Source organism: Aquarana catesbeiana, linkage group LG13 (assembly GCF_042186555.1).
Source record: "Aquarana catesbeiana isolate 2022-GZ linkage group LG13, ASM4218655v1, whole genome shotgun sequence".
NCBI classification, from domain to species: Eukaryota; Metazoa; Chordata; class Amphibia; order Anura; family Ranidae; genus Aquarana; species Aquarana catesbeiana.
The window spans coordinates 65,905,414-65,926,321 of NC_133336.1; the positions used below are offsets into that span (position 1 = coordinate 65,905,414).

The 20,908-nt window shown below is 44.3% G+C and overlaps 1 protein-coding gene across 1 annotated transcript in view; it reads right to left on the reverse strand.

Annotated features, from left to right (window-relative positions):
* The window catches only part of PCNX4 (pecanex 4), a gene marked incomplete in the record, with an annotated part of 107,484 nt that overhangs the window by 19,908 nt on the left and 66,668 nt on the right, over nucleotides 1-20,908 (reverse strand). The window contains 1 exon segment of the mRNA XM_073609723.1: nucleotides 20,633-20,908. Within this exon segment, the coding sequence (XP_073465824.1) occupies nucleotides 20,633-20,908 (276 nt within the window).

Sequence of the window (20,908 nt, forward strand, 5' to 3'; positions counted from 1 at the left end):
CATGGTCACAGGAAAGACTTAAAGCAGAGGTTATATTATTTTTAAAGAAACTTTAACTACCTCAATACCGGGCACTTTCACCCCCTTCCTTCCCAGGCCAATTTTCAGCTTTCATTGCTCTCACACTTGGAATGAGAATTGCGCGGTCATGCTACACTGTACCCAAAAAAAATTTGTATCATTTTGTTCACACAAATAGAGCTTTCTTTTGATGGTATTTACTCACCACTTGGTTTTTTATTTTTTGCGATATAAGCGAAAAAAGAGCAAACATTTTGAAAAAAAAACCCCTATATTTTCCACTTTCTGTTTTAAAAGAAATCCAATAAAATTAAATTGTGTCATAAATTTAGGCCAAAATGTATTCTGCTACATGTCTTTGGTAAAAAAAAAATCCTGATAAATGTATAATTGGTTTGTGTGATCACGGACAGATGTGCGCAGATGATCATGTACAGATGTGCGCAGATGATCACGGACAGATGATTTTACTGGGACATATGTGGGACAGGTGTTTTTACTGTGTGGGGGACACTGTGTGGAGACAATAGCCGGTGATCAGTGTGAAAAAAGCTGTAAAAAACATGTCATACTCACTGATCACCGGCCGGCTGCAGAGATCTGCTCTCCTTCTCACTGACAAGCTCCGTGTGAGGAGAAGGAAAGCTGATCGCCTAGCAACCAGCTCTCTATTTACATCACATGATGGCTGTGATTGGACACAGCCATCATGTGATCAGGAGGGCCAATCACAGAGCCCTCCTGCCGATCCGAGATGCACAGTGTCCGGGTGACACGAGCGCATCGGGATTGCGCTCCTTTTGAGGGACGTTCAGGAACATCCACTCAGAAGGAGGAAGCGCCCACCCGACCGTTTATGTGCAGTGGCCGGGTGGAAAGTACTTAAACTATGCACATTGGTTGATGTCAGATGCCTGGCAACTGTCCAGCCCTGTAAAAGATAATGCTATTCATATTTTATATATATATATATATATATATATATATATATATATATATATATATATATATTATTTATTTATTTTTTAATTTAAACTTTATTGTTTAAACAATTTTCAGAGACTTGGTTCAACAGCTCTCATGATTGGCTGGCAACCATTCAAGGGTATTCCCTATATCGTAAAGATAGAGAGGGTAAAAAAGGGGGAGGGGTATTCCTGTATATCAAAAACAATGTACAAGTGAATGTGAGGGACAGCATCACTAATGGAGCAAGGGAGGAGCTAGAATCCTTATGGGTAGAGATACAAAGGGAGGAAACCAAGGGGAAAGTAATACTGGGAGTATGCTATAGGCCCCCAACCAGAGGGAGGAGGGTGAGGTGGACCTCCTATCACAGTCTGGAATGGCGGTAAGGATGGGAAGTGTCATTATAATGGGGGATTTTAATTATCCAGACAGACTTGGCGGAAGGAACCGCGCATTCATCTAAGGTTCGCCTTTTTCTAAATGTCTTGCAGGACAATTTGATGGGTCAGATGATAGATGCACCAACAAGAAATAAAGAAACAATACAGACTTGATCACAGATGTGGAAATACAGGGCAATTTAGGAAACAGCAATCACAGGTCAATTAGTTTCAGTATAAATCACACAAACAGGAAACATAAGGGGAATACAAAGACACTGAGTTTCAAGAGAGTCAACTTCCATAAACTACGCTCCTTGCTAGAAGATAATAAATGGGATAAAATCTTAGGAACGAAGAACATTAACCAGTGCATCCCAATAGGAAATAAATTTAAAAGAGCTAATAAAAGTCCTGGGTAAGGAAAACTCCAACGTAAAAATGCATATAAAAGCAAAGGAGAAGGCCTTCAAAAAAATTAGGCTGAGGGGTCATCATCAGCATTCCAAGTTTACAAATTATGCAATAAGAAATGTAAGGGTGCAATCAGGGCGACTAAGATAGAACACGAAACGGCACATGTGGAGGAGAGTAAAAAAAATCCCAAGAAATTCTTTAAGCATATAAATAGTAAAAGAGTAAAAGAGAGATCGGATCTTATTGGCCCCAAAAAGAATGATGAAGGGAATCTGGTTACAAAGGATGGAGAGATGGCAAAGGTATTGAATTTATTCTTCTCCTCAGTCTTCACGAGGGAAACGGGGGGGCTTCTAAAACTAAAACTGCAAAGTTTATCCTCATGACACGTCACAGGAAGCACCCTCATGGCTAACAGAGGAAAGAATTAGGAATAGACTTTAAAAACTTAACATTAATAAGGTCACTGGGACCAGTACTTGTCAGACCATTGTTCCTAATTTTTACGAACAGTCTACTAACTTGAATGGTACCAGCTGACTGGTGAAAAGCCAATGTAGCACCAATATTTAAAAAAAGGACCAAGATATATCCCTGGGAATTACAGACCAGTTAGTCTAAATTCAATAGTTTGCAAGCTCTTGGAGGGGATAATAATGAACTATATAGAAGATTTTAGTAATGAAAATGGTATCATTAGCAGTAATCAGCATGGATTCATGAAAAATCGTTCTTGCCAAACCAATCTATTAACCTTCTAATGAAGAGGTGAGCTGCCATCTAGATAAAAGCAGGCCAGTGGAAATGGTGTATCTGGATTTTGCAAAGGCATTCAATACAGTTCCCCATAAATGTTTACTGTACAAACTAAGGTCTGTAGGCATGGACCGTAGGATTGAAAACTGGCTACAGGGGCGAGTTCAGAGGGTGGTGATAAATGGGGAGTACTCTGAATGGTCTGGTGTGGAAAGTGGAGTCCCCCAGGGTTCTGTCCTGGGACCAATCCTATTTAATTTATTAATAAACGATCTGGAGGAAGGGATAAACAGCTCAATCTCGGTATTTGTGGACAATACTAAGCTAAGCAGGGCAATAATTTCTCAGCAGGATGTGGAAACCTTGCAAGAAGATCTGAACAAGTTAATGGGGTGGGCAACTACATGGCAAATGAGGTTTAATGTAGAAAAATGTAAAATAATGCATATGGGTGGCAAAAATATGAATGCAGCCTACTCATTAGGGGGAGAACCCCTGGGGGAATCTAGGATGGAAAAGGACCTGGGTGTCCTAGTAGATGACAGGCTCAGCAATGGCACACAATGCCAGGCTGCTGCAAGAAAAGCCAACAGAATATTGGCATGCATTAGAAAGGGGATTAACTCCAGAGATAAAATGATAATTCTTCCACTATACAAGACTCTGGTCCGGCTGCACCTGGAGTATGCCATCCAGTTCTGGGCACCAGTCCTCAGGAGGGATGTGCTGGAGCTGGAGAGAGTCCAGAGAAGGGCAACAAAGCTAATAAAGGGACTGGAGGACCTTAGTTATGAGGAAAGATTATGAGCATTGAACTTATTCTTTCTGGAGATTAGATGCTTGAGAGGGGACATGATTTCAATGTACAAATACCAGGGGCGGATCCAGGGGGGGTAACGGGGCAATTGCCCCCTCCGAGAAATGCAGGTGACTGTGAGAGCAGGGTGTGTGAGAGAGCCGCCGGGCGGCTCCGTGAGTGAAAGAGGAGCCGGGCGGCTTCGTGACTGAGAGAGCCGCTGGGCGGCTCCGTGACTGAGGGAGCCGCTGGGCGGCTCGGTGACTGAGGGAGCCGCTGGGCGGCTCGGTGACTGAGGGAGCCGCTGGGCGGCTCGGTGACTGAGGGAGCCGCTGGGCGGCTCCGTAAGTGAGGGAGCCGCCGGGCGGCTCCATAGGCGAGAGAGAGCCGCCGCTCAATGTGTTTGTGGGCGGGCTGCTGCCTGCTGGCCAATCAGGGAGCCGGCGGGCGGGGGAGCAGAGAGATGACATCATCTCTCACCGCCCGGCGCCCGCCCTGCATCCCTGCAGTTCAACTTCCCCCCCTCCATGCAGGCAGCTGCGGCAGCAGAGAGATTACATTATCTCTCTGCTGCCTGTCTCTGGGACACAAGAGACCACCTTAGCAGGTGGCAAGTGACAGGCGACGTGGCAAGTGACAATCCGCAACATGTGGCAGGCGACGTGGCAAGTGACAATCTGCAACGTGGCAAGTGACAATCTGCATCTGGTGACAGGCGACGTGGCAAGTGACAATCCGCAACATGTGGCAGGCGACGTGGCAAGTGACAATCTGCAACGTGGCAAGTGACAATCTGCATCTGGTGACAGGCGACGTGGCAAGTGACAATCTGCAACATGTGGCAGGCGACGTGGCAAGTGACATGGCAAGTGACAATCCGCAACGTGGCAGGCGACGTGGCAAGTGACAATCTGCATCTGGTGACAGGCGACGCGGCAAGTGACAATCCGCAACGTGGCAGGCGACGTGGCAAGTGACAATCTGCACCGTGGCAGGCGAAGTGGCAAGTGACATGGCAAATGACAATCTGCAACGTGGCAGGCGACGTGGCAAGTGACAATCTGCATCTGGTGACAGGCGACGTGGCAAGTGACAATCTGCATCTAGTGACAGGTGACGTGGCAAGTGACACACTCGGGGCTCCCACTGATTCTGCATTATGGTGAGTTAAACTAATTTTTTATAACAATGTAATTATAGTAATAATGCGCTTAAATCATCCTGACACCATAACAACCATGGTGCCGTGATGATTGAAGCGCCAACACCAGCCATTTCACCGATAAATGTACCCCAAAAAAATATATTTTCTGGCAGTGCCCCTCCCGAGACTAGACTCTGGATCCGCCCCTGACAAATACCGTACTGGTGACCCCACAATAGGGATAAAACTTTTCCACGAAAGGAAAATTAAAAAGACACGCGGCCATTCACTAAAATTAGAAGAGAAGTGGTTTAACATTAAATTGCGTAGAGGGTTCTTTACTGTAGGAGCGGTAAGAATGTGAAATTCTCTTCTACAAGCAGTGGTTTCAGCAGGGAGCATAGATAATTAAAAAAAACTATTAGATAGGCACCTAAACGACCTTAACATACAGGGATATACAATGTAATACTGACATAAAAGCACACATATAAGTTGGACTTGATGGACTTTTTTCTACCTCGCTAACTATGTAACTATGTTTTACAATGAATATATCTTAAAAAAACAAACGTTATTTCACAGTTGATCCTTTTTTCATCCCCCCTAGCCCCCTTCTTCCTCCCCTGCCCCATGCCATAGACTCCCAGATCCCCTCCCCTCCTTCGAGTCTTTACGTTTCCCTAAAGTTCTCCATATATTTATTTGTTCTTTTGAAGTCCATCCACTTTTCCCAGAAACCTTTCTGTCTGATCCTCTTCTCTACTAGTTAAATCTTCCATATTAAATACATAATCAATTCTTTTAAACCATTCACTTACTATAGGTCCTTCTGGGTCCAGCCACTTTTTTAGGGTTACTCCCTTGGCTGCGTTTAATAGAAATGGTACTAATGTATTTTTATACTGTTTTATTTGTATTATGGAATAAACAACTCCATGGATTGTCTACTACCTGTCAAGTTACCTGAGTCCAGGTGACAGATGCACCCCATTGGGGTCTTGACTACACCGCAAGGTAGTGGACCCTACGGCTGACTGCTGCGGATGGAGCTCTAGGTGATACAGGAGAGCAGGTACTCTGTAGCACCAACACGAATGGTACTGGGAGCTAGAGCATGGGACTTCCCAGAGCACGGAATCTAAGAGCCAGCAGGTGTTCACCAGAGGCCCCTAGTGGTGGGGTTGGAATAGGCTGCAGTCTGGCTCCAAGTCACGACCCCTAGGGCCTCCCAGCTCATGCTCACAGTAGACTACAGGGAGGTAGAGAGGAAGCAACAGACTGCGACAACAAAGAATAGTCAGGAGATAGCCAAAGGTCGGGGCAACAAGCAGGTAAGGATAGTCAAGAACAAGCCAAGATCGGTAACTGGAATCAGACATAGAACACACAGCAACTAGCACACGAAAGCCAAAAACACAATATTGATCAGCAGGGCTGACTTGCAGTGCACATGTTAATATAAAGTTCCCTGATAGGGGCTGGGGTGGAGCCATGCTTTGAGGAGAGATTACTTAAGCATCCAGGTGAGAGTGGCTGGCCTCTTAAGCTGAACACATGGAGAGGTAAGCTGACAAACAGTGCAGATCCATGACATTACCTCCTCCTCGGTAATCTCCTTTATATACTGCCGCACCTCCTCCCAATATTCTCTGACCTTTGGGCATTCCTTACAGTGCCCTGTAAGTTACAACCCCTCCAGCACATTGGCAATTTTTCTACCTGGTATTTATGTGCTTTAACCAGTGTTAGATACCATCTAGCAAGGCATTTATTATTCTTTATGATGATATCTACTGAATGACTGTATACTGCTCTTAGTATTTTACTTAATTGGTGTTCTGTTAACCCTGTTCCCAGTTCCCTTTCCCATTTTTCTATGAATGGAGGTATTCTTGGCTCCACTATACCTATAATTACGAGCATAATTTGTTCCAGAAGAATGCTTGTAATCCAAAGCACTCGTATATCAAAGCGAGTTTCCCCATAGGAAATAATGGAAACTCAGATAATCTATTCCTCAGCCACTGCTTGTCTATGCAGTACCGCATGTGGCCAGAGGTGCAGGGGTGCCGGAGACACTCAGAAACACTCGGAAACACTCAGGAACGGAGAGTTTCCGAGTGTACTGCACACCCCAGTGGCTTGAATCCTGCTCATCCTGCGAGACAACACTCACAAAGCGAGTCAGAATTAAAAAAAAAAAATAGCTCGTATTGCGAAATGCTCGTAAACCACTTACTCGCAATCCGAGGTTCCACTGTATTTTATAACTCTGCACAACACACTGTTTAACTGGTGCCCGTGAGTTACATTAATTGTTCCATTGCATTTAATTTTTCTTCTGATCTTATCGGCAGTGGGAGCCCTGCCACAAAATGTTTTAGCTGTGAATACCTCTGTTCATTCAATTTTATCAAATCTCCCCTGTGTTTGAAGTGAACATATTTTTCCATTCTTTATAATATCTTTGTAAAAGATAATGCTAACACTAGTTGGACACTGACATTTAAAATGGCTGATGGTTTTGCTTTAAAATTACTTTGTAACAACAATACACAAACGTAAGGGTCCAAGGCTGAAGCTCTGCTCCAGGTACTCTCTTGCTCACTGGGCAGGTCAAGCTGGACAGCGCCTGCTGCACCGACTCCAGGTACCTAAACTGGCCAGCAGGGAGCGGCCAGGAGCTGCAGGGGGAGCCAGGGAGGCTTGGTCAGGGCTGGCTGGGGAAGGAGAGCCTCCTGTGGAGCACAGAGCCGGCCTCTGCTCGTACACGGCGTACACCATGCATGGTGGGAGGGTGGTCGACAGGCAGGGCTGTATTAAGAGCATCATGGGCCTGGTGCTGAGGATTCTGGTGGGCCTTAAGGGCTGTGCACTGGCATGTGCCCTGAGGGGAAAGGCCACAGCCGCGCAGGCCCAATCCTATGGAAGTCCCAGCTTCCGTAAGAGCCCTGCATCGTTGTGCAGGGTGCGCCCTGAGGTGAAGTGGAACGGTGCAGCTGCACAGGTCTAACACAACACTATGGAAGCCGAATATCAGGCTTCCATTAGGACTGCCTGCCCCACGCACATTATTAATCCCACCACCTGACCCAAGCGGTGCGTGTAGAATGCAGGGCCGGTCAGGACATGACTGCTGTTAGAAATCCTGGGGCTATTAAAACGATATTTTCAATAAAAACACACTAAAATCCTTATTCGTGTACACAAACATAACATAACATAAAATCCTGCTGAATCTTAATTTAAAAATATACGCAAAAATGATAGCTCACAGACTTCAATCTTATACCCCCTCCCTGGTCCATTTGGACCAGGTAGGGTTTGTCCCTAGCAGAGAAGCGAGGGATAACACTATCAAAACGATTAGCCGCTTGGACTACACAAAGAAAAAACATCTCCCCCCTTTGCCTTTAGCGGTAGGTGCAGAGAAGGCTAGGCCCCCTAGCTTACTAAAATTATGGCCCTATATGACTCTCCCCTTGCTAGGCTTCGAGTCAACCGTATCCTATCTGACCCCATTTATATCCACAACAGAACACGTCAAGGGTGTCCTCTTTTGTCTTATCTTTATATTTTGGCAATGGAACACCGGACGAATGCTATTAGATCTAACCCTCCTATCCAAGGTCTGATTATAGACCAAAGAGAGATACAATTAAGCCTTTATGCCGATGACATATTACTGTACAGCACTAACCCCAACATGGTTTTTCCAGCCCTAATACACAAGCTTAAAATCTTCGGTCAACATAGCAATTTTAGAGCGAATATGCATAAAATGGAAGGACTGTCTCAATGTTGCGGGACTCTTTCCGTTTTATTTGGAAAACTAAAGCTATTAAATATTTAGGTATTCAAATTCCATCTAACCTTGAATTTCTTTATGATTTAAATATAAGCCTTTACTGTCATTTGTAAACAACAGGTTGAAGCATTGGCGGGTATTCAATTATTCATGGTTTGGAAGGATGGCACTCCTGAAAATAGATATTTTGCCCTGTATCCTCTATATCTTTCAAACTGTACCAATAAACCCCCCCCAATGTTCCTGCTTCAGTTCTTTAAAATCTTTATTCGTGTGTAATATTTGGGCCGATTCTCATGCAAGGATCCGTTCTGACACCTTAACCAGGCCCAAATATTTGTGAGGAGTAAGTCTGCCCCATATGGGTCATTATTACAAAGCGCTCGACATAGCTCGAATATTAGATTGGTTTCATAACTCTTCAAGGAAGTTATGGGTACAAATTGAGAAATCTCTATCTCCTTATCCTCTTTTATCTGAAAGCCGGCCGCCGCACGAAAACGGGGATACCGGGGTTATGGCAGCTAGCTGCTGCCATAACAACGATATACCCCTTCAAACTTAGGACGTACATAGTCGTGCGGCGGTCGGGAAGTGGTTAAGGATTATGGAGGCCACTGTGCTCTCAGGAACCTTAAGTGCAGCAGAATTTTTTTGTAACCTTGGCCAGATCTGTGCCTTGCCACAATTCTGTCTCTGAGCTCTTCAGGCAGTTCCTTTGACCTCATGATTCTCATTTGCTCTGACATGCACTGTGAGCTGTAAGGTCTTATATAGACAGGTGTGTGGCTTTCCTAATCAAGTCCAATCAGTATAATCAAACACAGCTGGACTCAAATGAAGGTGTAGAACCATCTCAAGGATGATCAGAAGAAATGGAAAGCACCTGAGTTAAATAAATGAGTGTCACAGCAAAGGGTCTGAATACTTAGGACTATGTGATATTTCAGTTTTTCTTTTTTAACCACTTGAGCCCCGGACCATTATGCTGCCTAAGGACCAGAGGTCTTTTTCCAATTTGGCACTGCGTCGCTTTAACTTTTAATTGCGCGGTCATGCAATGCTGTACCCAAACGAAATTTGCGTCCTTTTCTTCCCACAAATAGAGCTTTCTTTTGATGGCATTTGATCACCTCTGCGGTTTTTATTTTTTGCGCTATAAACGGAAAAAGACCGAAAATTTAAAAAAAAAATGATATTTTCTACTTTTTGTTATAAAAAAAATCCAATAAACTCAATTTTAGTCATACATTTAGGCCAAAATTTATTCGGCCACATGTCTTTGGTAAAAAAAATGTCAATAAGCGTATATTTATTGGTTTGCGCAAAAGTTATAGCGTCTACAAACTAGGGTACATTTTCTGGAATTTACACAGCTTTTAGTTTATGACTGCCTATGTCATTTCTTGAGGTGCTAAAATGGCAGGGCAGTACAAAACCCCCCCAAATGACCCCATTTTGGAAAGTAGACACCCCAAGGAAATTGCTGAGAGGCATGTTGAACCCATTGAATATTTATTTTTTTTGTCCCAAGTGATTGAATAATGACAAAAAAAAAAAAAAATATTTACAAAAAGTTGTCACTAAATGATATATTGCTCACACAGGCCATGGGCCTATGTGGAATTGCACCCCAAAATACATTCAGCTGCTTCTCCTGAGTATGGGGATACCACATGTGTGGGACTTTTTGGGAGCCTAGCCGCGTACGGGGCCCCGAAAACCAATCACCGCCTTCAGGATTTCTAAGGGCATAAATTTTTGATTTCACTCCTCACTACCTATCACAGTTTTGAAGCCCATAAAATGCCCAGATGGCACAAAACCCCCCCAAATGACCCCATTTTGGAAAGTAGACACCCCAAGCTATTTGCTGAGAGGCATGTTGAGTCCATGGAATATTTTATTTTTTGACACAAGTTGCGGGAAAGTGAGAATTTTTTTTTTTTTTGCACAAAGTTGTCACTAAATGATATATTTCTCACACAGGCCATGGGCATATGTGGAATTGCACCCCAAAATACATTCAGCTGCTTCTCCTGAGTATGGGGATACCACATGTGTGGGACTTTTTGGGAGCCTAGCTGCATACGGGGCCCCGAAAACCAAGCACCGCCTTCAGGATTTCTAAGGGCGTAAAGTTGTGATTTCACTCCTCACTGCCTATCACAGTTTTGAAGGCCATAAAAAGCCCAGATGGCACAAAACCCCCCCAAATGACCCCATTTTGGAAAGTAGACACCCCAAGCTATTTGCTGAGAGGCATGTTGAGTCCATGGAATATTTTATATTTTGACACAAGTTGCGGGAAAGTGACAATTTTTTTTTTTTTTGCACAAAGTTGTCACTAAATGATATATTGCTCAAACAAGCCATGGGCATATGTGGAATTACACCCCAAAATATATTCTGCTGCTTCTCCTGAGTACGGGGATACCACATGTGTGGGACTTTTTGGGAGCCTAGCTGCATACGGGGCCCCGAAAACCAAGCACCGGCTTCAGGATTTCTAAGGGCGTTAAGTTGTGATTCCACTCCTCACTACCTATCACAGTTTTGAAGGCCATAAAATGCCAAGATGGCACAAAACCCCCCCAAATGACCCCATTTTGGAAAGTAGACACCCCAAGCTATTTGCTGAGAGGCATGGTGAGTATTTTGCAGCTCTCATTTGTTTTTAAAAATGAAGAAAGACAAGAAAAATGTATTTTTTTTTTCTTTTTTCAATTTTCGAAAGTTTGTGACAAAAAGTGAGGTCTGCAAAATACTCACTATACCTCTCAGCAAATAGCTTGGGGTGTCTATTTTCCAAAATGGGGTCATTTGGGGGGGGGGGTTGTGCCATCTGGGCATTCCATGGCCTCCGAAACTGTGCTAGGCAGTGAAGAGTGAAATCAAAAATTTACGCCCTTAGAAAGCCTGAAGGCGGTGCTTGGTTTTCGGGGTCCTGTGTGCGGCTAGGCTCCCAAAAAGTCCCACACATGTGGTATCCCCATACTTAGGAGAAGCAACAGAATGTATTTTGGGGTGTAATTTCACATATTCCCATGGCATGTTTGAGCAATATATCATTTAGTGACAACTTTGTGCAAAAAAAAAAAGATTTGTCTCTTTCCCGCAACTTGTGTCACAATATAAAATATTCCATGGACTCGACATGCCTCTCAGCAAATAGCTTGGGGTGTCTACTTTCCAAAATGGGGTCATTTGGGGGGGTTTTGAACTGTCCTGGCATTTTATGCACAACATTTAGAAGCTTATGTCACACATCACCCACTCTTCTAACCACTTGAAGACAAAGCCCTTTCTGACACTTTTTGATTACATGAAAAAATATTTTTTTTTTGCAAGAAAATTACTTTAAACCCCCAAACATTATATATTTTTTTAAAGCAAATGCCCTACAGATTGAAATGGTGGGTGTTTCATATTTTTTTTTCAAACAATATTTGCGCAGCAATTTTTCAAATGCATTTTTTGGGGAAAAAACACACTTTTTTAAATTTTAATGCACTAAAACACACTATATTGCCCAAATGTTTGATGAAATAAAAAAGATGATCTTAGGCGGAGTACATGGATACCAAACATGACATGCTTTAAAATTGCGCACAAACGCGCAGCGGCGACAAAATAAATACATTTTTAAAAGCCTTTAAAAGCCTTTACAGGTTACCACTTTAGATTTACAGAGGAGGTCTACTGCTAAAATTACTGCCCTCGTTTTGTCCTTCGTGGTGATACCTCACATGCATGGTGCAATTGCTGTTTACATTTGACGCCAGACTGACGCTTGCGTTCGCCTTTGCGCGAGAGCAGGGGGGGACAGGGGTGCTTTTTTTTTTTTTTTTTTTTTTCTTTATTATTTTTTTGCTTTTTTATCTTATTTTTAAACTGTTCCTTTCATTTTTATTTTTTTTTTATTAATTTTATTGTTATCTCAGGGAATGTAAATATCCCCTATGATAGCAATAGGTAGTGACAGGTACTCTTTTTTTTTAAAAATTGGGCTCTATTAGACCCTAGATCTCTCCTCTGCCCTCAAAGCATCTGACCACACCAAGATCGGTGTGATAAAATGCTTTCCCAATTTCCCAATGGCGCTGTTTACATTCGGCGAAATCTAAGTCATGAAATGCTCGTAGCTTCCGGTTTCTTAGGCCATAGAGATGTTTGGAGCCATTCTGATCTCTGATAAGCTCTATGGTCAGCTGGCTGAATCACCGGCTGCATTTTCAGGTTCCCTGTTGGGACAGGAAAGCCAGAGAAAAACATGGAAGACGGTGGGGGGGGGGGGGGGGGGGGGGGCATTCCCTCCCACTGCTTGCAAAAGCAGTCTAGAGGCTAATTAGCCGCTAGGATTGCTTTTACATGAAAGCCGACCGCTGGCTGAAAAGAATGATACCAAGATGATACCTAAACCTGCAGGCATCATTCTGGTATAACCACTCAAAGTCCATAAACATACCAGTACCTTGCTGGTCCTTGTTAGGCATATATTGTAAACTTTTTTTTCATGCAGCCTGTGGGCTGAACGAAAAAAAGATATTGATCGGTGGGTATGCCCACCATTAGAATACCTCCCTTCATCCACCCACTTCTAATGATGGGCATACATGCACCATTTATATATGCCGAAGCATGGGGGCATCCTCCCGCAAAAGGCAGGAGCAAATTGCTCCTCCACCCACTGCTGCCCCCACGCTTCGGCATATATGCTGAAGTATGTAACTGTGGTGGTGAAATCACCTCCGACAGCGCTGGAGTCACGGCTTTATATATCGTGGGAGCAAACGCTGTTGCTGTCAAGATAAATAAATCCGCGCTGCAACTGAATGGCGTACCTGCTAAGCAAATGATGGTTAACAATAAAACAAAGTAACATTACAGTATAACAGTAAGACTTACCATACCTGCAAAGCAAATACAAAAAAAAAAACATAGTAAAAAATAAAACATTTAACGCAACCTGTGCCTAAAATATATATATGCCGAAGCATGGGGGCATCCTCCCGCAAAAGGCAGGAGCAAATTGCTCCTCCACCCACTGCTGCCCCCACGCTTCGGCATATATGCTGAAGTATGTAACTGTGGTGGTGAAATCACCTCCGACAGCGCTGGAGTCACGGCTTTATATATCGTGGGAGCAAACGCTGTTGCTGTCAAGATAAATAAATCCGCGCTGCAACTGAATGGCGTACCTGAAAACAATAAAATGGTTACCAACACAGTAAACGGTAAAGTATAAAAAATCTGAAAAGCAAACATGGTAAAACATAATAACAATAAAACATTGCAGAATAGAATAGAGTAAAAAAGAGCAGAACAATAGAGAGAGAATAGAGAGAGAGAGAACAATAAAACAACAACTATTTTTGGTTTTTTTATTTTATATTTTTTTTTGTGTTTTTATTTTTTTTAATTTTTTTTTAATTTTTTTTTTTACACTTTTTTTTAGTAACTTTTAACTTTTGTAACTCGTTCCAGGTTTGGGTCTCTCAAAATGCAATGGCATCTTGGGAGACCCTGTGTTAGTGTGCCTAGTCTGTGCAGTGCTGAACCCTACGCTAATACCCAACTAATGTATGGTAGCGTTCAAAGCATTCACCCATGCAAAGACCAGGATTGCCAGGACAGGAGGGACAATAAGACCGGGTGTCACGCCTAAATCCGCGCTTGCTGCAGACACGACATCTTTTTTGGGGGGCTTTTTGGGTAGGGGTACTCGGGATGGCATAAAGAAAATGCCGCTCATGCAGCCGGCTTACTGCATTTGGTTGGGGAAGGTGAGGTAGAGCACCGTCTGGAAACAGAAGGGCTCTGACGATCTCTTCCTGGAATTTAAGGAAGGATCCAGTCTGTCCTGAAGCTCTGTATAGCACATGAGCGTTCAGCAAAGCCAATTGAAATAAATAAACAGACACTTTTTTGTACCAGCGTCTGGCCTTACGGGCAACTAGGTACGGCGCCAACAACTGGTCGTTGAGGTCCACCCCTCCCATATTAAGGTTGTATTCGTGGACACAGAGGGGTTTCTCCACAACACCAGTCGCCGTAGGAATTTGGGTCGTCGTGTCTGCATGAAGGGAGGTGAGAACGAAAACATTCTTCTTATCCCTCCACTTCATAGCGAGCAAATTATTATACTTCAAGCAGGCTCTCTCCCCCAGCCTAAGACGGGAATCTACAAGCCGCTGGGGAAAGCCCCGGCGATTAGGTCGCACGGTGCCACATGCTCCAATCTGCTGATCAAACAAGTGACTAAAAAGTGGCACGCTCGTATAATAATTGTCCACGTACAAGTGGTACCCCTTTCCGAATAAGGGTGACACCAAGTCCCACACTATCTTGCCAGCGCTTCCTATGTAGTCAGGGCAGTTTGTCGGCTCTACGTGACTATCTTTGCCCTCGTAAACTATAAAACTATATGTATAGCCTGTGGCCCTGTCACAGAGCTTATACATCTTGACCCCGTATCTGGCACGCTTGCTGGGAAGGTACTGTTTGAATGACAAGCGGCCAGAAAATTTAATCAGGGACTCATCAATGCAGACAACTTGATGGGGGGTAAACAAGTCTGCAAAACGTTGGTTGAAGTGGTTTACGAGGGGCCGAATTTTGTAGAGCCGATCGTATGCAGGGTCTCCACGAGGACGACAGAGTTCATTGTCGTTGAAGTGCATGAACCGCAAAATCTGCTCGTATCGTGCCCTGGCCATGGAAGCAGAGAACAAGGGTGAATGGTAAATTGGGTCAGTGGACCAATATGACCGCAACTTACTCTTTTTATTCAACCCCATGAGGAGGGAAAGGCCCAGAAAGGTCTTAAATTCGGAGACCGTAATTGGTCTCCAATCTCTGGCAAGGGAGGACTGGGGATTAGCGGCGATGTGTTGACCAGCGTATAAATTGCTTTGGTCCACAATAGATCTATAGAGATCTTCGGTGAAAAACAGTGAATAAAAATCCAGTGGCGTAAAGTCAACTGTTTCCACCTGAATTCCGGGTTGGCCAGTGAATGGGGGAAGTACGGGTGCTGCAGAAGTGGTGGGTTCCCAATTCGGATTGGCCAATGCAGCAGGAAGGGCACTATGGGCACGACGGGCCTGTCTTTGTCTTCTTGGTGGCAGCGGGACACTACTAGTGCTTGCCACCTCGCCAGCTTGAACTGCACTTATGGGACTCGCCACGTCACCACGTGATACTGCAGTGCTGGATGTACGACCAGGGTGTACTAGGCCGCTGGTGCTTGCCAGTTCACCAGAAGGAATAGTGGCGCTAGTACTTCTCTGCTCCATACGAGAGCCCTGCGGTTCTTGCACTTCAAGGACAGAAGAAGATTGGGGTCTGGTACGCCTGACCTTAGCAGGGACCACAACTCTGTCGTCAGAGCTATCTGTCATGGAGCCGCTGTCCTCTACAGGTTCGTATTCTGAGCCTGAACTTGACAGATGAGTGACTTCCTCTTCACTATCTGTCATACTCAGAAACGTGTAGGCCTCTTCACTAGTGTACCTTCGATTTGCCATTTTGGGCTCCAAATTTAGGGGTACACTAGTGAGACTCACAGGCAAAAAAAGCTCCTGACTGTCAGCGACTGTATAAAAACGCTACCAAAAAACTGTTAGCGATCGCAGGGATCAGGCCTGACTCTGCGAACACTGCAGTTATGTGTGCTTAGTGTTTTGTAAGTGTCAGTTATCGATCGATACTGCACTTGGGTGGGCTGGGCAAGGCTGGGCCGAGGAGCAAAACGCAGGTGCTAGCAGGTATCTGGGCTGATCCCGCTAACACTGCGTTTCAGGGAACCCTAAACTGCTGGGGAGTATAGATCTGATCGGATCAGATATCGATCCGCTCAGATACTATAGCACTAAGGGAGGTGTATGCTGCGTGCGTGGGTTTTAGCGGTACTGGCGCTAACCTGACGCTGCCTGGGGCGACGCAGACCTAAGCTGACCCTAAAAATGTAATTTATATCACCGCCGGGCAATTAGGGGGTTAAACCTTTATAGGGTAATAAACGGCGGGTGCCCTAAAACTATAATAAACTGTAATAAACTACAAAAAACAAACTAGCTAACCAGCGTCACCCGTAACACTTATACGGTGATCGCTGGTGAAAGGGTTAACTAGGGGGCAATCAGGGGGTTAAAACCTTTAGCAGGTAGTATATGGGGGTACCTGTCGCTATAAAACACTGACAGCGAACCTATATACTTACCTCCCTAACTAGCGTCACCCGTGTCACTAATACAGCGATCAGAAAAACGATCGCTTAGCGACACTGGTGACGGGGGGTAATCAAGGGGTTAACTTTTATTAGGGGGGGTTAGGGGGGTACCCTGGACCTAAGGGGGGGTACCCTAGACCTAAAGGGGGCTAACCTAACTGCCCTAACACTTGTAACTGACACAAACTGACACCAATGCAAAAAAAAAAAAAATGCTATTGGTGTCAGAGTGACAGGGGGTACAGGGGGGTGATCGGGGGGTGATGGGGGGTGACAAGTGTGCCTGGCGTGTTCTACTGTTAGTGTAGTGTTGTGCAGACTTACTTGATGTCTTCTCTCCTCGGCGCCGGATCAAAAAGACCGACTCGAGGAGGGATGACATCACTTCCTTTCCCTCTGTTTACCTTACAGAGGGAAAGGAAGCATTCTCATTCGCCGGGAGCGATCGGGAGGGGGTGGCCAACAATGGATGGCCTCCCCCTGACCTCTCAACGCCCGGGAACAAATGGCGACCGCCTTGGGCACCGGGGGGGGGACCGATCGGACCCCCCACCCGCGGAAGGCAAATCACGTATATATACGTGATTTTGCCTGTCCGTGCCACCTTGCCGACGTAAATCGGCGTGAGGCGGTCGTCAAGTGGTTAATAAATCTGCAAATATGTCAACAATTCTGTGATTTTCTGTCAATATGGGGTGCTGTGTGTACATTAATGAGGAAAAAAAATGAACTTAAATGATTTTAGCAAATGGCTGCAATATAACAAAGAGTGAAAAATTTAAGGGGGTCTGAATACTTTCCGTCCCCACTGTATATGGTGGAGTTGCCCCGCCTTGCACCCATTTTGAGACAATGTTTTTAAAATATACAGCCTTTTTGCCTCAGATATAGTGCCCCAAACTCCCCAAATAGCACTATTATCTATGTTCCCGGAAACCTGTTTCAACAGTTAAAAAGGGTGTTTTTCGTTTCTTTTTAGTGGCTGCCAGGGCAATAATTCTGTGACACTGGAAAACCCAGCACACTCCTTCAATAACAGAATGGATAATTGAATTAAATAAGCTTATGAGAATGGAAGAATTATCAGCGCAGCTGCACGACCGATATTCTCACTTTCAAGATGTATGGCTCCCCTGGACATTTTTTTATGAAAAACCCTGACTTTGCGATCACGCGAGCGCCGCTATGAAATAAGGTACAAGTCTGGATATGTTTTTACAAAGAACACACACTGGAGCATAGAATGTTATCTAACACAAGGCATTTTATGTACATTACAGTCATTTTTGCAGCAGGAGGGGAGGAACGGGCACTGACACAGCTGCCAGGCAGGGAGGGAAGGGGAGAGAGGACAACAGATGCTGGAGGCACGTAAACTGACCGCAGTATCAGGGGCTTAGCAGCCATGATAAACGTGGTCAGTTTACAAAGGTGGGGGCAGCAGCAGGCAGGATCAGCCAGGTATTTCAGGTGATAGAAAGGGCCAAATACACAGCACAAGCACTGTGCTGTACAACAAGCTTTAAAGGAACAGGATCCTTTTTTTAGGGTTACAAACACTTTAATTATGGTTATTAATGTTCAATCCTTAATGTACACTTGCAAATTAATCTTAATATTTTTTATGGAAATCTATGTTAATTTTTATGGGTGTATTACCAAATATACTTAGGGCATCTATGGGCTTTACTGTACATTTCCATGTTGCTAATTGTGTTTCTTTCTTTTGTAAATTTCTATAAGTTTCTACAATGAAAATTTCAATAAAAATATATTAAAAGAAATCTAAAAGATAAAACTGTACTGAGTTGATAAATAAAGTTCCATGTGTAAATGAGGTCTTGGGGCTCATTCACATAGGTGCTGTGTCCGGTACAGAGTTTCAGTCTTTTTTTTTTTTTAATATGGCTATTGCTGTGTGCAAGTAGCCTATGTTATACAATGCAGACGCAGCAGCTGTACAAACACAACCACAGGTCATAATTTGACAGGCATGTGGGTGCAGGTGTACGGCCCCAAACAGACAGTTTGTATTCGGGGCCATTCACCCACACCTGCACACTTCTCAAATTAGGACCTGCGTCTGTGTTCATACAGCCGTTGCATCCTCAAAGAGTGACAGGCGGCTCCAACTGCACAAACTGCTCATTCACACTGTATGGACCAGAGAACCCATGCGAATGAGCCCTTAATTGTTTACTTTTTTTTTTTTTACGATTTAAAAAAAAAATAATACATTTTTTAAAATTATTTTTTACAATCTTATTATTTTGTAAATATTTTTGATGCACACAAAAAAGATATACTTTTGTATGACTGAGCCAACCTCAAGAACTTCATTAAAACCAGCAACTGTTGGGACAATGAACACCTTGGTCAGGGCTATGTAATGAACAGCATAATGTATAGAGTGCAGGGGTCAGGAGTAAGTAACATACACAACAGGAGTGCTGCAGTCAGGATGAACCGTGTTCACATCAGAGCCCCCCTTGTTCCAAAGTCTGCAGCACTCCCATTCCCTATACATCAGGATTCCAAAAGTCTCTTTACATCAGAGTCCCCAGTGTTCCCCCTTACAGCAGAGTGTCCCCCCTTACAGCAGAGTGTCCCCCCTTACATCAAAGTCCACAGATTTCCTCCTCACACAAGAGTCCCTAGAATTCCTCCTTACATCAGTGTCTGCAGGGTTCCCCCTTACAACAGAGTCTGCAGGGTTCCCCTTTACATTGCAAGGGAGAACTCTGTGGACCCTGATGTAAAGAGGAACACTGCAGACTCTCATGTAGGGGGAATGCTGCGATCTGTGATGTGAAGGAGAGCTCTGGTCACCTCTGGGAATGGGTGTTTCTATTAGTTGCTCCTCACATAAATTCAAGGTGTTCTGTGATTAGAGGAGATTGCAACATTCATCTGCACCTACTCCAAACACAAAATGCCTTACATATTGTGAAAAGAATGCAGGGCCTTCTCGGGGTGGTGGATTAGCCTTTTAAAGTCCCTGTAGAGCAAAGCTCCGGCTGGGAGATGGAGAAACAGAACAAGGAATACATCAGCTAAATGAGAGAGCAGAATGAAGAGCTCATAAGTCTACTGCTTCTCTTTTCACTGTCCAATCACAGGCTCGGGGATGGGCGAGACCTGTATATATATGTATTTCATCTGTGTCTTAAAATGTATGCCTGGAGTTCAGTTTTTAAAACCTCTGCAGCAGCTTTTACTTTTTCACTCCCCCATTGCAGGAAGTAATGAGAAAAAGCCCTGTATGTGTCCTATGTGGATTCTAGTTGGAACTTACACAAGGCTGATCACCCTCTCCCATACTATGGTGGTGGTGCTGATACCTGAGTGGCAAATCACGAAACACCAGTCCCGTCACATGTGACGAAGAGGAATGAGTCAAATGCTCCCCAAAACTCACTTTTGCTAGTGGCTGCAAACGGAGCAGATTACCAAATGCTGCTGTATGGGCCGGCCCTAAAGAGGTTGTAAACCTCAGACATGAAATATGAACAAAGCATATCCCTCTATAGTGTGTACTTGTCTCAATCCAGAGCACTAAGTGTAATTTCTGTCTGCTGCCTCATTCCTCTGCTATCAGCGTGAATCACTTCTGATAAATTTTCCTGCCACCAAGAGAAAAGAGGTGACGGGGATGGATCTCCAGATGACTGACAGCCTCAGCTCTGTGCCTGTGTGAAGGGGGGGTGTGTCCCTTCCCTCCAATCAGCTCTCAGAGCTCTCCTCACTGAGCTCTGCAGAGTGTAATTTCAGCTGTCTGCCACCTTTTTTTCTGACAGCTCAGACAAGCTTTTTAAATTCTGCACTTTGAGCAGATATAAAGAAGAGAAGACTGCAGATAAAAATGAAAAAAATGTATGTAGGAGGATATCTTTCATTTCTGTGTATCACCTGAGGCTAGTCACATCACTGGGTATATGTAAGTGTTTACAATCACTTTAAAGTAAACCTGTTGCTTTGCCTTGCAGTACCATGACAGGAGTCTGGCTTCTCTATAGCATCTCCACATTTAGACAAAGACCAGGACCTAGAAAACATTGCCCACAAAGTTATTGAGTCATCTTCTCCACAGTATTGTTACACCTACCTAGACTTCCAGAAGCAATCGCAGATTGCAGAGCTGCAGCAAAGCCTGGGACCATTTGCTGGTAATAGACTGTATCAGAGCACACACAGGCTGCAGCACCTACAGCACCAGGCCAGCTGCGAATGGGTCTGGGGAATCCCACCAGGAACACCGGGAGTGTGAAAAGTGCCAGTAATGGAGAGGACAGCACAGCTGACAGGATAATGAAGGTCAGCACCAATGGGAAGAAAATAATGTTTATTGTAATTAAGCTGCTTGTCGACTTCCTTCTTTGCT